The 21,982-nt window shown below is 34.1% G+C and overlaps 2 protein-coding genes across 2 annotated transcripts; both read left to right on the top strand.

The window, feature by feature from the left end:
* The first annotated feature begins 6,042 nt into the window (after window positions 1-6,042).
* LOC129251130 (uncharacterized) lies at window positions 6,043-7,712 on the top strand. The gene is made up of 4 exons (XM_054890502.1): window positions 6,043-6,445; window positions 6,539-6,704; window positions 6,795-7,320; window positions 7,446-7,712. The coding sequence occupies exons 1-4, from the start codon at window positions 6,060-6,062 to the stop codon at window positions 7,622-7,624; spliced, it is 1,257 nt and encodes a 418-aa protein (XP_054746477.1). The 5' UTR covers window positions 6,043-6,059; the 3' UTR covers window positions 7,625-7,712.
* An 11,865-nt stretch (window positions 7,713-19,577) lies between these two features.
* On the top strand, window positions 19,578-21,259 carry LOC129251129 (uncharacterized). Its single transcript, XM_054890501.1, has 4 exons — window positions 19,578-20,031; window positions 20,115-20,280; window positions 20,378-20,903; window positions 20,974-21,259. Exons 1-4 carry the CDS (start codon window positions 19,640-19,642, stop codon window positions 21,153-21,155), a joined length of 1,266 nt encoding a protein of 421 aa, XP_054746476.1. The 5' UTR covers window positions 19,578-19,639; the 3' UTR covers window positions 21,156-21,259.
* The last annotated feature ends 723 nt before the right edge of the window (window positions 21,260-21,982 follow it).

Raw genomic sequence — 21,982 nt, 5'->3', positions numbered from 1 at the left:
TTCACATTTGATTTCACAATCTTACGACACGGCTAAGCGTTACTGATCAACGTTTAAAAATTTATAAGTAATAACGCTGGTTTACAAATTTTTATCTTTTTTTTGAGCTATCACGACTCACTTCCTATGTAGAATCGTTGGCTGATTACGAAAATCGAGTTAATTTTTTTTAGGGAAACATTTTCGAGATATTTGCAATTTAACATTCTTAAGCTAAACAAAGAGTGGTTCCACATAATCACGTATATCTTGAAGGTATGCATACATAGAGATTTCGCTACTTGGGTATTGGACATGCATAACCTCCTTATTTGCCGTAGGGTTGGCGGCCGCCGTAGCCGAATGGGTTGGTGCGTGATTACCATTCGGAATTCACAGAGAGGTCATTGGTTCGAATCTCGGTGAAAGCACAATTAATAAAAAAAAAAAAACATTTTTCTAATAGCGGTCGCCCCTCGGCAGGCAATGGCAAACCTCCGAGTGTATTTCTGCCATGAAAAAGCTCCTCTTAAAAATATTTGCCGTTCGGAGTCGGCTTGAAACTGTAGGTCCCTCCATTTGTGGAACAACATCAAGACGCACACCACAAATAGGAGGAGGAGCTCGGCCAAACACCTAACAGAAGTGTACGCGCCAATTATTTATTTATTTATTTAACTTCCTTATTTATCATTTGATTTTCTTCGTCTGTAGCTCAATTTTCTTCAGACTTCAATTAGGAGAAAAAGTTTAAAAAAATTTAGTTAATTACTTTAACATATTTTAATTAATCAAGAAAAAATTAAAAACGGAATGCTTACTAAAAAACATTTAAATAAAAAAGTTTTAAAAATAAATAAGGATAAAAAGTTCGTATACAAAATTTTAAATAATTAAAAATCTGTTTAATAAAAAACATGTATTTCTAGTTTTCATTCAAATCTGAAAATTTTAGTAAAAACTTATTATATAAAATACAAAAACAATTTTAACATTTTTAATATTAAACAAAAAAGATTAAAAAAAAGTTTAATAATGTTTTTAAATAAAAAATTTTTTTTTAATGAAAAATATTTATTTTTTTTTTATTGAAATTTGAATTTTTATTTAAAAAATGTTTAGTAAAAAAAATTTTAAGTAATATGTTTTTAATAGGTCTATGAATAAGTTCGTGCGGTTTTTTTTCGAAATTTGAATTTCGGATCATTCCCATGGCTTTTAAACGTTTGGAAATGGTTGATTGATCAACTCCCAAAGTTTTTGCAACCTCTTCTTGCGTTTGAGCCGGATCTTGATCGAGCAATTCCTCCAATTCGGTATCCATGAACTTTGGCGGCGCGGCCAAAATCACCACTTTTAAAGCGTGCAAACCACTTCTGGCACGTTCGCTTAGCTAGAGCATGCTCACCATAAACTTCCACCAAGATACGATGACTTTCGGCTGCTTTTTTCTTCATATTAAAGAATTCCCCGCAAAAACACATTATTTGGCACGAAATTCGACATTTTCAAGTGTGGTAAAAATATTGTTGTTTACGCTTCAAATAAAAAACTTATACTGACGTTTGTGCCTTACGACAGTAGCTCTCCAATGAATGTTTGGAAATGTGGATCGATGGAATAATAATCAAGTTACGCCATCTGTTGTAAAACCGCACGAACTTATCCATAGAAAATTCTGTAATGCAAAATTCTGTAATGTTCTGTTCTGTATTGCGGAACACTGTAATTTTAAATTTTGTAAATCAAAATTATGTATTGTCAAAATTCTGCATTGCAAAATTCTGTATTGAAAAATCGGAAGAGCATATGGATAAATAAAAAAAGTGCGCAAAACAAAATACTGCCAATACATGACTTGTCTTGACCCATATGGTTTCCTATATTATCAAAACAGATTTACATAAGGCAAATGTACATAGTAGCTTCAGAAACAATGTGAATGAAATTCGAGCAACCGTGCTAAAAAATATTGTAGAATAATTGCAATATTTACTTCGTTCAAATACCTAACTGTATTAATCAATTCCCATTCTTTCATTGCACGTTTTTTTGTTGTAAAATTTAAGGAAACACAATACGACAACGACAGAACCAAACCCAGCGGTCTTTTGTTTTTGCTTCTCGTTTACAGCAGGTCAAATATAATAAATTTACAAAGAGAGTTTCGATTAGTTCTATTGATAGTGGCTGGCCAACGTGTATGAATCAAGTTTGAGGAAATTACAAATTTAAAGAAATAATAAAAGTTTTTGTATAAATAAATATTTACTGTGTTTAATATGGCGAAAGTCTCTCTTGTTTAGTCTAATAAAAGTAAAGATATGCTCTGTGTTGACGGATATTTTTTTTTATTTGGAGCGATCTACAAAAAAAACATATAATTGGGCCTGTTCTAAAAGAATACAAAAGAAATGTCGTTCGCGTCTTGTTACAACACTTATTGAAAATGTGCATACGATTACGAAGTATTCAAAGGATCACTCCCATGAACCGTTTCCAGATGAGGTCAATGTCGTAAAAGCTAATAATTTGGTGAAAAAGTTGGCGAAATCAAGCTTGCTGACTACTAGCCAAATAATCCAGAAATCTGTTGCTGAGACCGTTTCCGTCAGCCGTGACTATTTACCCACAAAAAGTGTTCAAAAGCAAAAAATTAACAGGATAAAAAGAGCGAAAGTAGGACTTCGTGAACCAAATTCGATAGAAGAAATAGATTTTCCATTAAGTTTGTATGTTTTGGAAAATGAACTTTTTATTTTGTCAGAAAAATATTTCCACAATGAATGTATGATTATATGTGGTACTAAATCATCATTGAAATTGCTTGATGAAAGCGACTGTTGGATCCTGGATGGCACTTTCGATGTGGTGCCTACATTTATGCGACAACTCTTTTCCATACATGGTCAGGTTGAAGGGCAAATAATACCTCTCGTATTCTGCATTATGAGCAGAAAATCACTTACCAGCTATCAGACGTTTTTCATTGAGCTCATTGAATTTGCTCGAGGATATGGCATACAATTAAATCCAAAACGAATCCTCAGTGACTTTGAGATAAGTATTATATCGGCTGCCAAAAAATATTTTCCCGATACGAGATTGCAAGGATGGTTCTTTCATTTTTTTTCTTTCATTTCATCCCAACTACCATAAAGTACTGAATATTTAATTATTTTTGTTTGCAAATTGGTTCAGAAATATGGAAATGATTCATATTTTTCCTTACATATTAGAATGTTAAGAGCTCTGGCTTTTTTGCCTGACGACGAAGTCTCTGAGTACTATAATCAATTTTATAGTACTCTTGAAGACGAAGATACAAAACAGTTTTGCTCGTGGTTTGAAAGAAATTACATAGCTCGAGACAACTCCCAGCCAAAATACCCACCAAAATTTTGGTCAGTGAGTCGATGGATTGGACGATGAGTCCAATATCGCTTTCCCCAGAAGGCAAAACAGTATTGAAGCTTGGCATCGTCGGCTAAAAGTTATTGTTGGGAAACGAAACTCAGGGTTGTACAAACTAATTAATGATCTAAAAGGCGAGCTGGTTTGTGCGAAAGCACAACTAGCAAAAATCAAAATGGTCACAAAATTAGTCAAACGAAGAAGGCTGTAAAAGCAAACAACAGAATTAAAAGAATAACAAAAAAATGGCTTATATTAAGGCATGTTTCTTTTCTAAAGCGAATTGCTAAAAATTTAATAATACAATAATATATAATAATTGTTTCGCCATTATATGTAATAACTTTTGTTTTGAATGAATTTTTGAATTTTTCTTTAATTGACGTATGTATATATACCATTGTTAATATAAAATCAGAATTCCATTATTCATAAAATAAATGTGCTATTCAGGTAAGCGTGCTTATCAGGTTATCTGCTTATTTGGTTATATTTTTACAGCATTTTGATCGAAAATAATTTTGATTTCAGAATTTTAATATACAGAATTTCAGTTTTCCATCATTTTGATCATACAGAATTTTAAATGCAAAATATTGAACCAAAAGAGTTTAGGCTGGACAGTTTTTTTTTTTTTTGATTTTTACAGAATTTTCATCCAAAACAATTTTGAAAAGCAGAATTTAGTACCTCTCCAAAAAATTTCAGCCGGTATTAAATGAGTTGTTAAAAATTTATTTCGACACGTTTCGCAGCATCCCACGCACGTACCCACCGCTACTGGACCAGCTGACGGTTGGTTTCGTCATCCATTGGATGGCGTCTGCCTTCAGTATTAAAATCAATCGGCATGAAAAGACGAGGTAAAAATGACCCCTCGCTCCCGGACTATTATTGAATGCCGGGTAGGCACACGGGGAGCACCACAACCAACAAGCCAATACTAATTACGTACACAGCAATTCAAAAAAGTAGTTAGCCTAAAATCCAGTTTCATCCTTTCAAATTCGATTGTTTTTTAATAGCTCCATAACTTAAAATTATAATACAAAACAAAAATATTGTTAAAATGTATTTTTTTTTTTGTTGTACGCTTATAAAATATTTCAAGGGATTTATTTTTTAATAGGATATCCCGCATATACCCGCCACGACTACGAGTTTCATGGTCCATTCGATCAGTCGCATTTTTGACGTTTTGTCAATAAATCCGGCCGTCTAGCGTCAATGGTGGCTTGAATATTTCAACAAAGTGATTGCTAATTTATTTTTTATAAGAGCGTTCAACTGTTGGCGTATGCCGATGATATTGACATTATCGGCCTTAACAACCGCGCTGTTAGTTCTGCCTTCTCCAAACTGGATAAAGAGGCAAAGCGAATGGGTTTGGTGGTGAACGAGGACAAAACGAAGTACCTCCTGTCTTCAAACAAACAGTCGACGCACTCGCATATCTGCACCCACGTCGCTGTAGACAGTTATAATTTCGAGGTTGTAAAAGACTTCGTTTATTTAGGAACCAGCATTCAATGTCAGCCTTGAAATCCAACGTAGAATCTCTCTTGCCAACAAGTGCTACTTTGGACTAAGTAGGCAACTGAGCAGTAAAGTCCTCTCTCGACGAACAAAACTAACACTCTACAAGACTCTCATCATGCCCGTCCTAACGTACGGCGCAGAAGCGTGGACGATGACAACATCCGATGAAGCGAGGCTTGGAGTGTTCGAGAGAAAGATTCTGCGTACGATTTTTCGACCTGTGCACGTTGGCAGCAGCGAATATCGCAGACGATGGAGCGATGAGCTATATGAGCTTTACGACGACATAAACATAGCGCAGCGAATAAAGATTCAGTGGCTACGTTGGCTGGGTCATGCCATCCGAATGGATACAACTTGGTGTGTCCAACTGGCGCCGGTTAGCACGCGAAAGAAACGACTGGCGCGCTTTGTTAAACTCGGCCAAAATCGCGTAAGCGGTTATAGCGCCAATTAAAAAGAAGAAGATTGCTAATTGCGCTTATGCCAAGTTGAGCCATTTTGTAGGAGCCAAATGTCGTCGATGTTTAATAGATCAATTTTCGGAAACAAAATTTCATTCAGTAGTCGCTTCCTCATTTCGAAAGAAATAAGGCCGATTATGCAGCCAACGCTCTAAGAACTGCGCGAACAGATTATTATTATTATTTTTTTTTTTTCGAAGTAAATTTCCATTTGGAAGCATTGCTCTGTATTTAAACATTTCATGATGTCTTGCCAAACTGCAAAGAACTGAAATGTCAACATATTTTGTCATTCTCAGCTGTCAAATCATAGTTATTGATATCGATAGTTCCCATGCAGCTAAAAGAACACCCAGTGCATGCATGCGTTGGTCAAACTTTTACTTATTAAATAATATCATATTTTCGTATTTCGATAGCTAACTGCATCGAGCCATTATCAATGCAAAAAATGTTAAAGCTTTTCAATGTAAAAAATGCAAGCGATAGAGAGTGAATAGAGAAAACATTAGAGAAAACTTTTACTTTGTTACATGAACATTTCTTACACAACTATTTCGAATGATGAGCTGCAATTTTGTTCAGTTGCAGTTCAGTTACAGTTCTAAGTTCTTTGAAAAAACATTGCATTTTTGTAGCAATCGAGCGAAACGTATTTAGAAAATGTCCTCAAATACAGAAGACTTCAATGCCGACGAATTGCAGGCACCAGAATGGATGAATGACGATTTCTTCTTAAAGGTGTTGACAAGCTGTGAGGGCAAAGGAAGTAAACTGAAAATGCGTAGTGCAAAAATTTCGCCAGCCTCCATGAAGGGTGATCACTATGCCAGTGTAATGTTTCGCGCGCAACTGGACTATGAGTTGGAGGGCGTGCACAAGTCCAAATCTGTGATTATGAAAACGATGCCCGAAAACGACGGACACAAGAAGGAAATGTTAGGCAAGACGGATATTTTCGAAAAAGAGATCATCATGTACACGGAAGTGATACCACGTTTCGAAAAGATTTTGCGCGCCGTGGGCGATGACACAGTGCTCAAAGCACCGTAAGTGGTTGATAGCAAAAAAAAAAAAAAAAAAGAGCATAACAATACGCGTGAACGTATATTAGTTTGAAACAAAATTTATTATATTTGCAGCTGTTTATATCACGCTTTGCAACCGAAGAAAATAATTGTCTTCGAAGACTTAGTACCTAAGGGCTATGAAGTGGTGCGAGGGCGCGTACTCAACGCGGAAGAAGTGAAGGCCGCGTATGCCAAGTTGGCCAAGTGGCATGCCATAAGCTACAAAATCAATTTGGAGGTCAGTGGCAGGCACAGTATTTGAAATTTATTATGCCAGGTGCCAATTAAGTTTTATTTAATTTAATAAATTTCATTTGAATCTCTACAGGAGCCGCACTATTTTGACAAGTTCGAGCGTGGCATGCTCAGTATGTCTAACATAGCAGAGCAGCGGTTCGTAACAGATGGCATTACCAACTTCGTTAATATGCTGAGACAAACACCTTCGCTACATGAATATTTGCCATACTTTGAGGCCCTAGAGCCGAAACTTTTAGAAAAATGTCGTGCATCGTTCATTGAGTTTCGTGAAGCACCTCAACCGAATTCACAGTATGTGCTTTGTCATGGTGACTTTCATTCCAAAAATATGATGTTTAAGCACAATAAAGAAACTGGCGCATTGGTGGATGTTTTGCTCTTGGATTTTCAAATCGGCTATGTTGGTCCAATTGTGAACGATTTGATATATTCACTTTACTTCATTTTGGGTGCAAATCTGCGCTTGCAATTTCCAGCTTTCTTGTACAGTTATTTCACCAATTTCATCGATACTTTAAAAAAAATTGGTTTCAAGGGTCCACTGCCGACCATCACACAACTACATGCACAGCATAGACGTCACAAGTGCTTCGGTGAGTAATCACCACATTAATATCAAATTGCATTTCAAATAAATCGTTAATTGATAAGAAAATTCTATTATCTATACTTATTTTATTGCAAACCAAACAACTTATATTTCCTCATTTCTTATCAGAGTTCTTCCTTTTAACCACTTTTTTGCCCATGTGGTTCGCAGTAGAAGAAAAGACCGAGGTTGAAGCGCTGATGACGTCCGAAGAATTTCGTCGCAATATATACAAGTCAAAGAGCTACGTGGAGTATTTGGAGGAACATTTGCCGCGTTTCTTGCACTTGGGTTACTTTGATGATTAATAAATCTTCGATCTAATATGTAATGAAAAACGTAAACTTTGGGAGTTTGTATATATGATTTTCTGGGATATTAATACAATTAAATTTTGCCACATAATCCTAATAAATTCGGCTGTTATTTACTTTATTTCATGGCATTTCAGTGAGAAGTTTAGTGCGAGGATTAATATGTATGCAGCCTGTGAGCTTCACAATATCCACACAGTATAACTACAATTGGATTTTTTGAATGAATTCATTGAAAGAAAATTCCAGTAGTACCTCAAATTAGAATTGTGGAACAAATGAAATGTGCCGCACCTAACACAGAAAACGCGTAATTTTTTTTATTTCAAAATTAGCTTTATTGATCAACGAGATTTCCATCAAGAATAAGGCAATCATTCTAGCGTCGCTCTAACATTTCAATACCACTTTTGTAGAACGATTTGTTTTTTGCCTCAGTTTCAGCGATAATCTCTTCACTCGAGCGCATTTTCTTACGGGAGCGCAGTTTTTTTGGGCTGCGAAAAGCCAGTAGTCGTTGGTAGCCAAATCCGGCGAATACAGTGGATGTGGGAGCAATTCGAAGTTAATTCATATAATTTTGCCATTGTTTTGAATGACTTAAGTTATCTTCTTTTTATACTTTCTAATATCTTCACTATGTCAGCTAACTCATGCCATCTTTCCTTTCCGATCATTCAAAACGATTTTGTGGATTCTTGATGTTTTCTGGGGTCATCGCATCAGTTGCACGCCCACTGCCTTGTGCACCATCGGTGGCTCTACGACCATATTTGAAGTTAGCAAAGCATCGTTTTATTGTTGCTTCTGATGGAGCGGGATCTTCGTAACAGTTCTCAAGACATTGGTTTGGTTGAAGGGTATTTTGTTTTCCATCTGAAGCAGTGTAATATTAAAACACGAAATTCTTTTTGATACATTGTTTTGAAAATAACAAAAGTAGCGTCACTCTCCGCTTAGTAACTCATGACCAATAAATAAAATATCATGGAAGCTTAACAGCTGTCTTTTTAAGGTTAGTACAAACTGAAAAAGAGGTGAATTCAATAAAACTACTGCCATCTCTGTGTTAGACCCGGGGCTTATTAGCCAATGAGTAATATGTGCGAACTCTAGAAAGAAACCATGTTTGGGCATGGTAAGTAGTCTAATACAGCAAAGCATATGCCTACAGTAAGTCACAGCAAAAAGTGTACACTTGAATATAAAGGTGGGCCATAGAGCGTTTGCTTTTTGAACCACCTATTTTTTTGAGAATGGTAACACAAATGACATGCCAAATATGTTTATAATTTACTTAAAGGTTTGACATTTACGAAATGGGACGCAATACGCTTGAACAAAATTGGGACATATTGAAAACCTATTTCCAAAGTGGTGACTCTTCTACTCCGACCGGAGATGAGCATTTTTACCGAAAAATCATCTTTTCTGATGAAGCTCATTTTCACATCGGTGGCTACGTCAATAAGCAAAATTGTCGGATTTGGGGCTCAGAAAATCCAGACGTTACTGTAGAGAAGCAAATGCATCCACAACGAGTCACTGTTTGGTGCGGTTTTTGGTCTGGCGGCATCATCGGGCCATTTTTTTCGAAAATGAGCGAGGAGCCGCGGTTACAGGAAATGGTGAGCGTTACCGTGACATGCCCATCGAGTTTCTGTTTCCATGGACGCCATTTGGTCTCAACAGGACGGTGCAACTTGTCACACTACCACAGTTACACTCGAACTTTAGGCTACCGTTTTTGAAAACCGAATAATCAGCCGAAATTCCGATATCAATTGGCCGCCTCGGAGCTGTGATTTAAACCCATTGGACTATTTTTTGTGGGGAGCCGTTAAGGGCAAATGCTATGCGAACCATCCAGAGACGAGTGATGCTTTAAAACACGAAATTGAAGTTGCCATTCATGAAATTGGAGCCCAAACAATCGAAAATGTGCTCAAAAATTGGGTTGATCGAATGGCCTACTGTAAAGTCAGTCGTGGCAGTCATTTGAACGATATTATTTTTTATTCATAAATGATGATTGAGTAATCTTCAAAATAAAAAAAAAAGTTTCAAAAAATATTAATTAGTTTTTTTTTATAGCCGATTCAAAATGCAAATTTTACATGGGCCACCCTATATGTTCCATATTAGACACAAATAGCAAAACAGATCAAGTTCTTAATTATTTATTTTTTTTTTTTTGTATTTTATAATAATTTTTATCTTATATACAGTTTAAGAAATTGAGCATATTTTTGTTCTGTTTGGAGCTTATGTACTGCTGAACCATTCACAAAAATGCGAGAGATCCTTTTAAGCATCGATATTGAATTGATGATTTTCGTGTTTTGTGTGGGGTGGCTAATCCTTAGAGCAATCATTAGTTTTCCAATTAATCCGCCTTTCAAAATGTCATGCCTAACTTACTTGGTGGGAAGTTCAGTTGCATTTTATCAGAACGTTAGTTCTTTGTCCTTTCTGTCCGTCTTTGGAACCTCCTACCACTGAAAATCAAAATAATCTGAAGCACAACGCGCTTTGGAAGGAAACTGCTACATCACTTTGTGTTGCTAATATCTAATATCTACGTCTGTCTTTCTTTTTATCTCTTCTCTTCTCTGCTATTTCTACGTGTATAACTTCACACCTTCATACCTTTTTGGTTGTGTGTTTGATAAACAAATAAAATAAATAAATAAAACCCTTTGAATGTTAATGATTTGTTAAAGGATTTTTATGATGAGCTTTTTTCTCTTGGAACGTACTTTCAATTAATTTCGCAGCAGTAAATAAAAAAGTTTGATGTTCGTCTACTTCTGTTTTTTTTTTTTGTTTTGTGATAAACGAGACTTCGTCGAGCCGTACGGGTACCAAATCCCCCTGCTTTACGATAATGCATTCTAATTCAGATTACAATTTTTATTTCACAATTGCTTCGAAAGAGTCACACGATCAGAAAGCAGGCAAGTGCGGTGACTATGGAATAGTATTTGTTGCAATTTTTACGGAAATTCTCAAGAAGAATCAACGCAGTGTAAGCTGATGCATTTCCAAAACATTGAACGGTATTGGCTCCAAACTAGATTTCACTTTTGTCAGGCAAGAAACATCTTTCCAACTAATTTGGAGGCCTTTAATGATCAATCGTCTATTTTCGAGCACAAAAATCTTTTACATCCTAGACGTGATGTTTATCAGTTGATGTTAATGGTCGTCTAGGACGAGCTTCATTGAGCTATGATTTCTCTACCAGCTTGGATTTGAATAACACAGGCCGACAAAATTTAACCAACATTCAGACCCAGAAACCAGACTATATATTTCCGAAGGTTTATGATGCGCTGAATCCAAATCTGGCCTTAGAATTGCTCTATCAGCTCTGGTTTTCGAGATATCCTAACCTAAAAGTGCAAAAAACACCGTTTTTGCACATATTTGAGGTTATGTAGCCTTGCAGATGTTTTCTTTCACCAAAATTAAAGGATGGCATCTTTAAATACAAGCCTTCTATTTTCAAATGGCGTTGAGTTTGCTCAAATATAATTTTTTTCGTTGAGATATCGCATTTTGAAATTTTCATGTTTCTAAATTTTCCTACACCTGAAAATCGATTGATATAACATAGACATGATATAGTCGATTACTAATTTTCTTGAATTGAGTCTTATTTTTCTTAAAATTTTGTCTCACACCATAAGTGTGCTGACTCACCACACCCCTACACTATCTAACCTTTGGGTACGAAATCAGCTGTTACCAACAAATTTATTTGAATGAAAGAACTTTAAAACTCCAAAAAGGATAAGTAGATAATAAGCGTTATGTGCCTTAGGGAATCGACGGGTTACATCACTTGGAGTGTGGGATTTAATTTCGAGAAAAATAAGACTTATCGCAAAAGAAATATGCGGCTACACTGATTTTTCTAAGGTCAGGTGGGTTGAGCTGCTTGTAGTTTGTTAGGGATGGCTTCTAAAGGTTCGATGGTAGGTAGGTCGGGGTCAGGTGGTATAGGGGATCGGTTAGTTATCCCATATAAGGTGTGAGACATAATTTCAATAAAGACTCATTCCAAGAAAAATATATGAGTAAACTCGCTTCCTCCAGAGTCAGATGGGTTATATAGCCTGCTTGTGGTTTGGTAGATGTGGTATTTGGTGTTTAGAGGGTAGGTGGGGATCGGTGAGTTAGAAGTTTAATAAGTTCGACCGCTTGTGGTTTGGTAGGGATGGAGATTAGGAGTTAAGTGGTTAAGCCTACTTGTGTTATGAGACATCAAGAAAAATAAGATTTTTTTCAAGAAAGATATGTGACCAAACTCACTGTCTCCAGGGTTAAGTGGGTTAGCCTGCTTGCGGTATGGTAGGGGTGGTTTTTAGGGGTTAGGGCTTTGTGTGACTCGGTACCCGTGGGTTAGATAGTGTAGTGTTTGGTGAGTTAGCACACTTATGGTGTGAGACAAAATTTTAAGAAAAATAAGACTCAATTCAAGAAAATTAGTAATCGACTATATCATGTCTATGTTATCTCAATCGATTTTCAGGTGTAGGATAATTTAGAAACATGAAAATTTCAAAATGCGATATCTCAGCGAAAAAAATGATATTTGAGCAAACTCAACGCCATATGAAAAAAGAAAGCTTGTATTCAAAGATGCCTTCTTTTAATTTTGGTGAAAGAAAACATCTGCAAGGCTACATATGTTAATCTCAAATATGGGCAAAAACGGTTGTTTTTTGCACTTTTAGTTTAGGATATCTCGAAAACCATAGCTGATAGAGCAATTCTAAGGCCAGATTTCGATTCAGCGCATCAAAATCCTTCGATAATATATAGTCCGATTTCTGGGTTTGAGATGCTGTCGGCCTGTGTAATTCATAAACTCTTTTTTGCAATATAATCAAAGGTTTTCTAAAACATTCTCGATTCGAGATATACGGCATCTTTTTGTACATGTTGATTTGCTGCGAATTATTAGTCAAATAATTGTCGGTCTAAAAGATAGGAAGATAAATGTTTTCCGTGGGATTTCATACGTGCTTTTCAATAAAAAATGTTAAGGCCTAAATTCTAAACAAATCGATTTGTTTTCCTTTTTTTGATTGTTTTTCATAACACCCAAATGCAAGTTTTTAGGTTCTCTTTCAAAATGAATCCCAACTCTTTATTGAGATACAAAATTTCACATTTGATTTCACAATCTTACGACACGGCTAAGTGTTACTGATCAACTATTTATAAATTTATAACCACAAACAAAAAAAGCGACGCGCTTGTTAAGATTTCAACTTTTCTCTCTAATAATAACACTCGTTTGCAAATTTCGATCTTTTTTTGCGCAATTACTACTCACTTCCTATGTAGAATCGCTGGCTGATTACGAAAATCGAGTTAATTTATTTTTTATTTATTTATTTATTTAAGTCTATGAATTACAATCCTTACAGACTATGATACAAAAGTTGCTTAGATTAAGCTATGTATTTAAAAACTATACTAGCTACTAACTAACTATAATATAGAATTCAAAAGATTTAAAAGTGCTGTTCTTGAAAGCGAGAAATCAAGAAGAACATCATTATGAACGGCATTTAATTCCCGTAAAGCACGAGTAATGGGAGCATTGCTGGCATACGTAGTTTTAAAGTTACCCCTATAATAAGGGTAGAAGTTCCTAAGAGATCGCTGGGGAACATTAAATCGAATTCTTTCCAATAAGTAGGGACAATCAATTACTCCAGTAATAATATTATGAGTAAAAGACAGACACAGTATAGTCCTACGAATCTCTAAGGACTTGAGACTTATAAGCATGAGACGAGCAGAATATGATGGCATGGGATCAATAAAATTCAGGGACCGAAGGGCATATTTGAGAAATATTTTTTGCACACGTTCGATTCTATTAATAGCTTGCTGACTACAAGGTCTCCAAATAAAAGCAGCATATTCTAAGTGAGATCTAACAAAAGATGTATACAGTAACTTAATGGTATAGGGATCAGAGAACTTAGTGGCGTTCCGTCTGACGAAGCCCAGCATCGAAAAAGATTTAAAAGTAATATAATTTATATGGTTATTAAAAGAGAATTTGTTATCGAAGATGACGCCAAGGTCCTTAAACTCACTAACACACTGCAAGACACATGCCGAGATCCTGTACTTAGTGCACAAAATATTAGATGTTTTAGAGTAAGAGATTTGGAAGCACTTAGATAAGTTCAGCGAAAGTCGTGAATTCTGGCACCAGAAATAAAGCCTATTCATATCGGCTTGAAGTTTAATGGCATCCTCTTGCGTCTTGATCGCTGAGAAGATCTTAAGGTCATCAGCATAAAGTAAAAATTTAGCAAATGTGAAACAACTTTTGATGTCATTAATAAATAACACAAATAAAAGCGGTCCCAAGATACTTCCTTGCGGAACACCTGAGATGGCAGCAAAGGAAGTAGATGAAATACCATCGATTGTTACAACACAGCGTCTATTGCTCAAATAAGAGTTTATCCATTGCAGAAATGTAGAATGAAAGCCAAGACTAGCTAATTTTTTAACTAAGATTCTATGAGAAACTTTGTCGAAGGCTTTCGAAAAGTCGGTGTAAATACAGTCGACCTGGAAGCCAGCGGAGAAAGAATCAATGCAGTATTCACTAAAAACGGCCAGATTAGATACTGTAGATCTGTTAGCAATAAACCCATGCTGATTAGGGCAAATTAAAGATTTAACGGCAAAACTCAGCTTTGCATAGACCGCATGCTCAAAAATTTTGGAGATAGTCGACAGCTTAGAGATAGGTCTATAATTTCTAACGTCATTTTTATTGCCACTCTTAAAGAAGGGCGTAATGAAAGAGAGTTTCCATGCGTCAATGAAACACCCCGACGATAAAGATTTGTTGAAAATAATTTTCAGGGGATAGACGAAGGCCGGACAGTTTTTTATCAAAACTGCTGAAAGTCCATCAGCATCAGTTTGAGAGGATGATTTCAATTTAGTTAAAGCATTACTAATATCCTCAGAAGAGAGGCAAAGACCTCCAAAGTTCAGGGCATAATCTAAGTCAGAAGAAAAGTCGGATGGGCAATCAAGTTCGTCGTCAGCAAAATTAGATTTAAAAAATTCAGCAAACAAGTTTGCCGTTTCAGTTGGGGTTCGCGCTTGGCTATTATCGAAAAAAATACCAGTGGGAACACTGGCACTACTCCTTCTAGATTTTATGTATTTCCAGAAGATTTTGGGATTCGCTTTAATGTTTAACTCTATATTGGTAATATAGCTGTTATAGAGAGATTTATTTAAATCGTTGAAATCCTTTAACGCTTGCTTATATTTAACGAAGTACAAATGATTCTTCGTAGATTTAAACTTCTTGAAGTAATTATTTTTAAGATTTTTAAGCTTTTTCAGATACCTAGAATACCAGGGCAATTTATAGGGCTTTTTCTTTCTGAGCGGAATGTTATCTAAACAGAGTTTAGACAAAATGGACTTAAACGCAGAAAAACTACAAGATGTGTCGAGTTCAGCAAATAAATTATCCCAATTAATGTCAAGTAATAAGTCATTGAAATTGACAAAATCGCATAAAGAATAATTGAATGATTGCCTGACATCAGATGCAGTTGTAGCAAAAGTATAAAAGTCGATTTTGAGCACTAAGGGTAAATGATGCTTACCTTTTGGAGTTATGGAATTCAAACATTCATTGATCTCGTAGTTTATGTTATCACTTACAAATATGAGGTCTAAGATTCTATTCAGAGAATTAACAAAATTATTAATTTGAAATAAATTAAGACTAAGAATATTATCAATAAGATATAATTCATGGTTTGCAGTTACATTGTTTGGTATGAGAATAGAGTTAGAGGCACTAGCACACCAATTTATTTTACTCAAGTTGAAATCACCTAACACACATAAATTATTGTCATTTAAATTATTTAGGACAAGATATACTATGTTGTCAACATGCGCTTTGTACAGCTCGTATGAACTTTCAGGCGGCAAATACGAGGCAATCAGATATAAAGAGCCTTGTGAGTTGGGACTACTTATGCAGACGCAGATCTGATCCAGTAGAGAGTCACCGTTCATGAGGGGGCACAAAAATGAGTTTAAGTGACACCTGATAGCAATAAGAATACCACCCCCGCGCAAGCACCCTGTTTTTGCAGCGTCTCTGTCTTTGCGAAAAACATTAAATAGGTTCGGGTCAAAGAATTCATTGTTATAAAAACTTGCATTTAGCCAGGTCTCAACAAGAACGAATATGTCATAATCTAACTGCGAACTAAGGGAGTGTACATGCTCTGCCTTAGTACGCATGCCGGACGCATTTTCATAATAAATCTTAATTCGACTATTATTTCGATTATTAGGCCAAGCACAGACAACTAATTCTGCGGCGGTTGATTTATTTGTTTGCTTAAAAAATTAAAAGGACGAATGGATACATTAGCAGGCCAAATCTCAGGCTTAAGTAGTTCATCATAGTTATGTTCACTAACACCTAACTTAAAGTTTATATGCCTAAGAGAGTCCGCATTTGTCTCTTTTTTAATAAGCTTATAACATAAGATATGCTTCGTATCTAAGCCGGCATGTTTATTAACATACTGAATGATGTCATCAGTTGACACCGTAGGTGAGAAAGATGACAAATGTAGCCACTTATAGCGTACAGCCACCTCAAGTTCGTTGTTCGCACCAGAACCAACAACACGTAATTGATTTTTCTTACGTCTACTCTTTTTAGTCTCAACAGAGACCCAGGCAGAATCAGTGGGAGCCCGCGAAGAGTTTGGTAGTTGAGAAGCAATTATACGCGAAGGTAAATTATTATTTACGCTCTTAACATTACCGGAGGGAGCATCAACTGCACTAGCAACAATTGGGCGAGGCAACAGCTGAGAGCGATTGCGAACGAAAGGCACAACAGACGGCGACAAAGTCTCAGAGGCAGAGGCATTTTCAAGATATTTGCAATTTAACGTTCTTAAGCTAAACAAAGAGTGGTTCCACATAATCACGTATATCTTGAAGGTATTCTTTGACATTTCGTCACTTGGTTAGCTTTATTTGAACATTCATAACTTCCTTATTTATCATTTGATTTTCTTCGTCTGTAACTCAATTTCCTTCAGACTTCAATTGGGAGAAAAAGTTTAAAAAATGTAGTTAATTAATTTAAAGAAATTTTAATTAATCAACAAAAAATTAAAAAAAAAATTTAATATAAAAAAAGTTTATATAAAAAAAGTTGTAAAAATAAATAAAAATAAAAATTTTATTAAATATGAAAATAAAAAATTTATTTATTTTTAAAACTTTTTTTATTAAAATTTTTTTTATTGTTTTTATAATTTTTTATTGATTTTTGTTATTAAACAAAGTTTTAATAATTAAATAATGATTAAAAATTTGTTTAATAAAAAAACATTTCTTTCTGGTTTTTATTCAAATCTTAAAATTTTAGTTAAACATTATTTTTTAAAATAATTTATTAAATATGTTGAAAAACATTTTTATCATTTTTATCTTTAAAAAAAAAATATTACAAAAAAAAAATTAAATAAAGTTTTTAAATAAAAATTTTTTAATGAAAAATATTTTTTTTATTGATATTTGAAACTTTTATTTAAAAAATTTTGAATGAGGAAATGTTTAAGTAATTTTTTTTTACTTAAAACATTTATTTTTATTTGAATAACTTTTTATTTTTCCTTTTTTTTTAATAAAAAAATTTAAAAATTTTTTGTTTTCATTTAAAAAATTTTTAGAAGAATATTCAAATAAAAATATATATTTTAAATAAAAAAAATTACTTAAAAATTTTTTTATTCAAAATTATAAAAGAAAAATTTGAAATTTCAATAAAAAATAAAAATAAATATTTTCCATTAAAAAAATTGTTTATTTAAAAACTTTATTAAAATTGTTTTACTTACATTTTTTTGTTTAATGTTAAAAAATGTTGTTTAACATAATTCATAAATTTTTTTTAATAATAATTTTTGACGAAAATTTTCAGGTTTTAATAAAAACTAGAAAGAAATATTTTACATAATTTTTTTTTCGATAACTTTATTTGACCAAATTTTTTTTTTACTTTAAATTTTGTTTATTTGTTATATAAAACTTTATTAAAATTTTTTTATTTAAATTTTTATTGTTTAATGTTAGAAAAATGTTTTTTAACATAATTAATACATTTTGTTACAAAATAATTTTTGAGTAAAATTTTCAGATTTGAATAAAAACTAGAAATAAATGTGGGAATGGCGTAATCCCTACTCCCCCTCTCGTGTTTCTGGCTACTCTGGTTGACAACAACGGCGAACGAGAGAGTCGTGTTTTAACTGGCGTGGAAGGTGGTCGATTTCGGGCAAAAAATTAAATACACCATTAATTTATTCCTTAGTAAAAACTTACCTTGTTAATACTTATATTTTAATAAAAGTACAAACCTATATTTTGGGGGCTCAACCGGGATAAAGAATGGCATGCCTCAACGATTTGATTAAAAGTAGCCAGTGCAGTGGCAGTAAGGTCAAAATAACGACGCTGCATAAATATATTTTTGAAAGCGAAGGCGACAGAGGTAACCGCCAACGACTCAGAGAGTTCTGTGGCTTCAAGTACAAACCTATATAAATATTTTACATAATATTTTTTTTTTCGAAAACTTTATTTAATCAAATTTTTTTTTTACTTAGAATTTTTTTTATTTAAAGTGTTAATTTTATTTAACTCAATTATCTAATTATTTAAGTAATAATTTTTAACAAAAGATTTTAAATTTTAATAATTAATATATAAAAGTAAATAGTTTGCATTAAAATTTTTTAAATTTAATTAATTAGTTATTTTAAGTAGTAATAATTAAAAAAAAAACTTTAAATTTTAATAAAAAATAAAAATAAATATTTTGGATTAAAAGTAAGCATTTTTCAAAAAAAGTATTAAATAAACAAGTTTATAAATAATTTTTTAATAAAAAATTTTTTTTTATTATTAATAAAATTTTTATTGGTAAACATTTTTTTTTAACTAATCAAAATTTATATATAGTACTTAATTAAATTTTTTAACTTTTTCTGCTGTATTGAAGAGTGCAGAAAATTAAGCTACTAACGAAGAAAATCGAAAGATAAATAAAAAAATTAAGAATGTTTAAATAAAAATACTCAAGTCGCTATTTTAAATAATAATCATAAATTATTAGTTAAGATTTTTAGATCCATATTTTAATAATTACTTACAATTAATAAACTAAATTTTTGAAATAAAATTGTAATTCCTGTTGAAATTTTAATTCTGAAATGATTTTCTTTCTCAGAAACTATTGGTCCTTTCGAAAGGGTAATGCATACACCCCTTTATAGCCCATTAATTGAGAATTGCATTATTTTTCAGCTGCTATTGGTAAATTGCAAACATATCGATTTTACCTAGGAATTTCATAGTAGCATCTGGGGTGCATTTTTATTGTAAACCAGTGTAATGATAGTAGAAGTTTATATCAATTAAGGTTTGACAGCTGATTTCTATTTTTTATACTTTTTTGATAACCGGTCTCTCAATGGTTTTGTCAATCGTTATCGCTCTCTTCCTAACCCACCTGAAGCAAAAGATATACAAATATGAGTAAATAAACTTGAGAGTTTATTTGTATATTGAAGATAGCGCGCTAGATAAAAGAGTACTGCACATGAATCGAATACAAAACAAAAATAAAAACAAGTCTTGGCGTTTTAGTAACACCAAAATCTTTGCATTTGCATTGTAGTTTTGATTACGCCGGTTTTGCTTAGTTAGTTACTCATAACACGTATGTATGTATGTGAATATCTATATATGTATTTATGTATGTATGCACGTAAGCATGCAAAAGTATCTAAATATAAAATGCTCATGCTGATTCGAAGCTTTCGCAGTCATCATTTGGTGTGCTTTAATAGAAGGCGGCTGCTCATAGAAGTAGATAAATTTTGTATAAAAGTTCAAGCGATGGCACCCAATACAGAGCATTTCAATAACGATGAGCTGCAACCGCCGGAATGGTTGAACGATGAGTTCTTCCTGAAAGTGTTATACAACTGTGAAGACACAGCAAAGGCAAATGGCTTGCAGCTGATCCAAACGAAAATATCGCCGGCTTCGCAGAAAGGCGATCACTATGCGAGTATTATGTTTCGTGCGGCCCTGGATTACCGGCTAAATGATGTAGTTAAAAGCAGATCTTTGATTATTAAAACAATGCCCGAGCTGGAGGGACACAAGAAGGAAATGGTGAGCGAATCACATATTTTCGAGACGGAAATTGGAATGTACGCGGAAGTGCTGCCGCGTCTTGAGCGCATTTTGAGAGAGGCTGGCGACGATACGGTGCTAAAGGCAGCGTAAGTGCAGTGGAGGCGGGAAAGGCGAAGAAGCGGGATATGTTTTTAAATTAATGTCATGTTTTTTTTTTTTTCAAATTTAGATGTTTATATCACTCGCTAAGTCCGAAAAAGGTAATCGTTTTTGAGGACATTGTGCCGCTGGGCTATGAGGTTATACGTGGCCGATTCGTTAATATCGATGAACTTAAATTGGCTTATGCTAAGCTGGCAAAATTACACGCCACCAGCTATAAAATTAACAAAGAGGTGCGTGAATTCATTACGGAATTTTATTATTAATAATATTATAATCTTTATTAATATTTCATATTTGAGCTAATAATGGCTTTCTTCCATCAAACAGGAGCCCCATTACTTTGATAAATATTGTAATAGCATGCTGGATATACCTAACATAATGGACGACGAAATGATGACTAGTGGCATTCGCAACTTTATTGATTTTCTAAGCGAGACACCAGCACTGCGTCAGTATGTGCCGTATTTCGAGCCATTTAGAAAAAATTTGTTGCAAAAGTGCCTGGCTGGTTTTCATGAACTCCGCGATGCACCCAAAGCTGATGGCTACTATGCGATGTGCCATGGTGATTTTCATGGGAAAAATATGATGTTCAAACATGACCCGGTTACTGGCAAATGTGAAGACGTAATGCTGCTCGACTACCAGGTCAGCTATGTAGGTCCCATAGTCAATGATTTATTGTACTCTCAATACCTGCTGCTCGACGCGGATTTGCGTAAAATTTATCCCGAAATTCTACATCACTATTTCACCGTTTTTGGCAGCACTTTGAAAAAAATCGGCTTTCAGGGTGAAATGCCAAAACTAGTGAGATTAAGACAACAATTCCTGGAGCACAAGCATTACGGTGAGACATTTTTAGATGGCTGTGTGCCTATTGCAATTAATTTAAATGCTTTTGTTGTTTTTCTTTTTAGAGTTTTTTCTAGCAACCAGTGTTCTGCCAATGATTTATGCTTTCCTCGACCCTAAAACCAATTTGAATGACTTGATGACTTCCAACGATTACCGACGCACATTATATCCTGCTAAAGTGTACACTGATGAGCTGCACGAATTGCTTCCGAAGTTACTGCACTTAGGGTATTTTGAGGATTAGAAAAGATTTGACTATTTTCATTAAGAAAAAGTGCCTGTTCCTAGTGTTATTATTTAAATAAATGAACAAGGAAATAAAATATGAATTTAGTTGTTTGAAATGAATGGATTGGTGCACGGTTTTAACTCAGAACTCTTCCGCTTAAATCTGCTAGAATGTTTAAATATTCCATTTTGTCATAACCGCTTCAATGGACAAGACCATACTTGAGAATTTCTAGTTAAAGTGGTGTGAAAGTAACCAGTTTTTAAGTAAGGCGGCCGCCGTAGCCGAATGGGTTGGTGCGTGACTACCATTTGGAATTCACAGAGAGAACGTTGGTTCGAATCTCGCCGAAACACCAAAATTAAAAAAAACATTTTTCTAATAGCGGTCGCCCCTCGACAGGCAATGGCAAACCTTTGATTGTATTTCTGCTATGAAAAAGCTCCTCATAAAAATATCTGATGTTCGGAGTCGGCTTAAAACTGTAGGTCCCTCCATTTGTGGTAAAACTTTAAGACGCACACCTCAAATTGGAGCAGGAGCTCGGCTAAACACCCAAAACGGGTGTACGCGCCAATTATATATATATATATATATATAACTAGCAAACCCGGCCCCCTTCGCTGGGCACACTAAAATAGAATAGATATGGTTTAGAACAGAAAATATATGGTTTTCATATTATTTATTTCTTTATTCTTTATTCAAGCGCTTTGGCATAAACAATATTTTTTGTTTATCTATTTGTTTTTGAGTAAATATAAAATATAAATTGAAAATCAGGAAAAAATAAGATTGTTTTTAAATTTCAAATCAACGCATATGAATAAACAATCGTCTTT

The sequence above is a fragment of the Anastrepha obliqua genome, unplaced genomic scaffold, assembly GCF_027943255.1.
Source record: "Anastrepha obliqua isolate idAnaObli1 unplaced genomic scaffold, idAnaObli1_1.0 ptg000005lb, whole genome shotgun sequence".
Taxonomy (NCBI): Eukaryota; Metazoa; Arthropoda; class Insecta; order Diptera; family Tephritidae; genus Anastrepha; species Anastrepha obliqua.
This window is presented reverse-complemented; position numbering and strand designations above follow the sequence as displayed.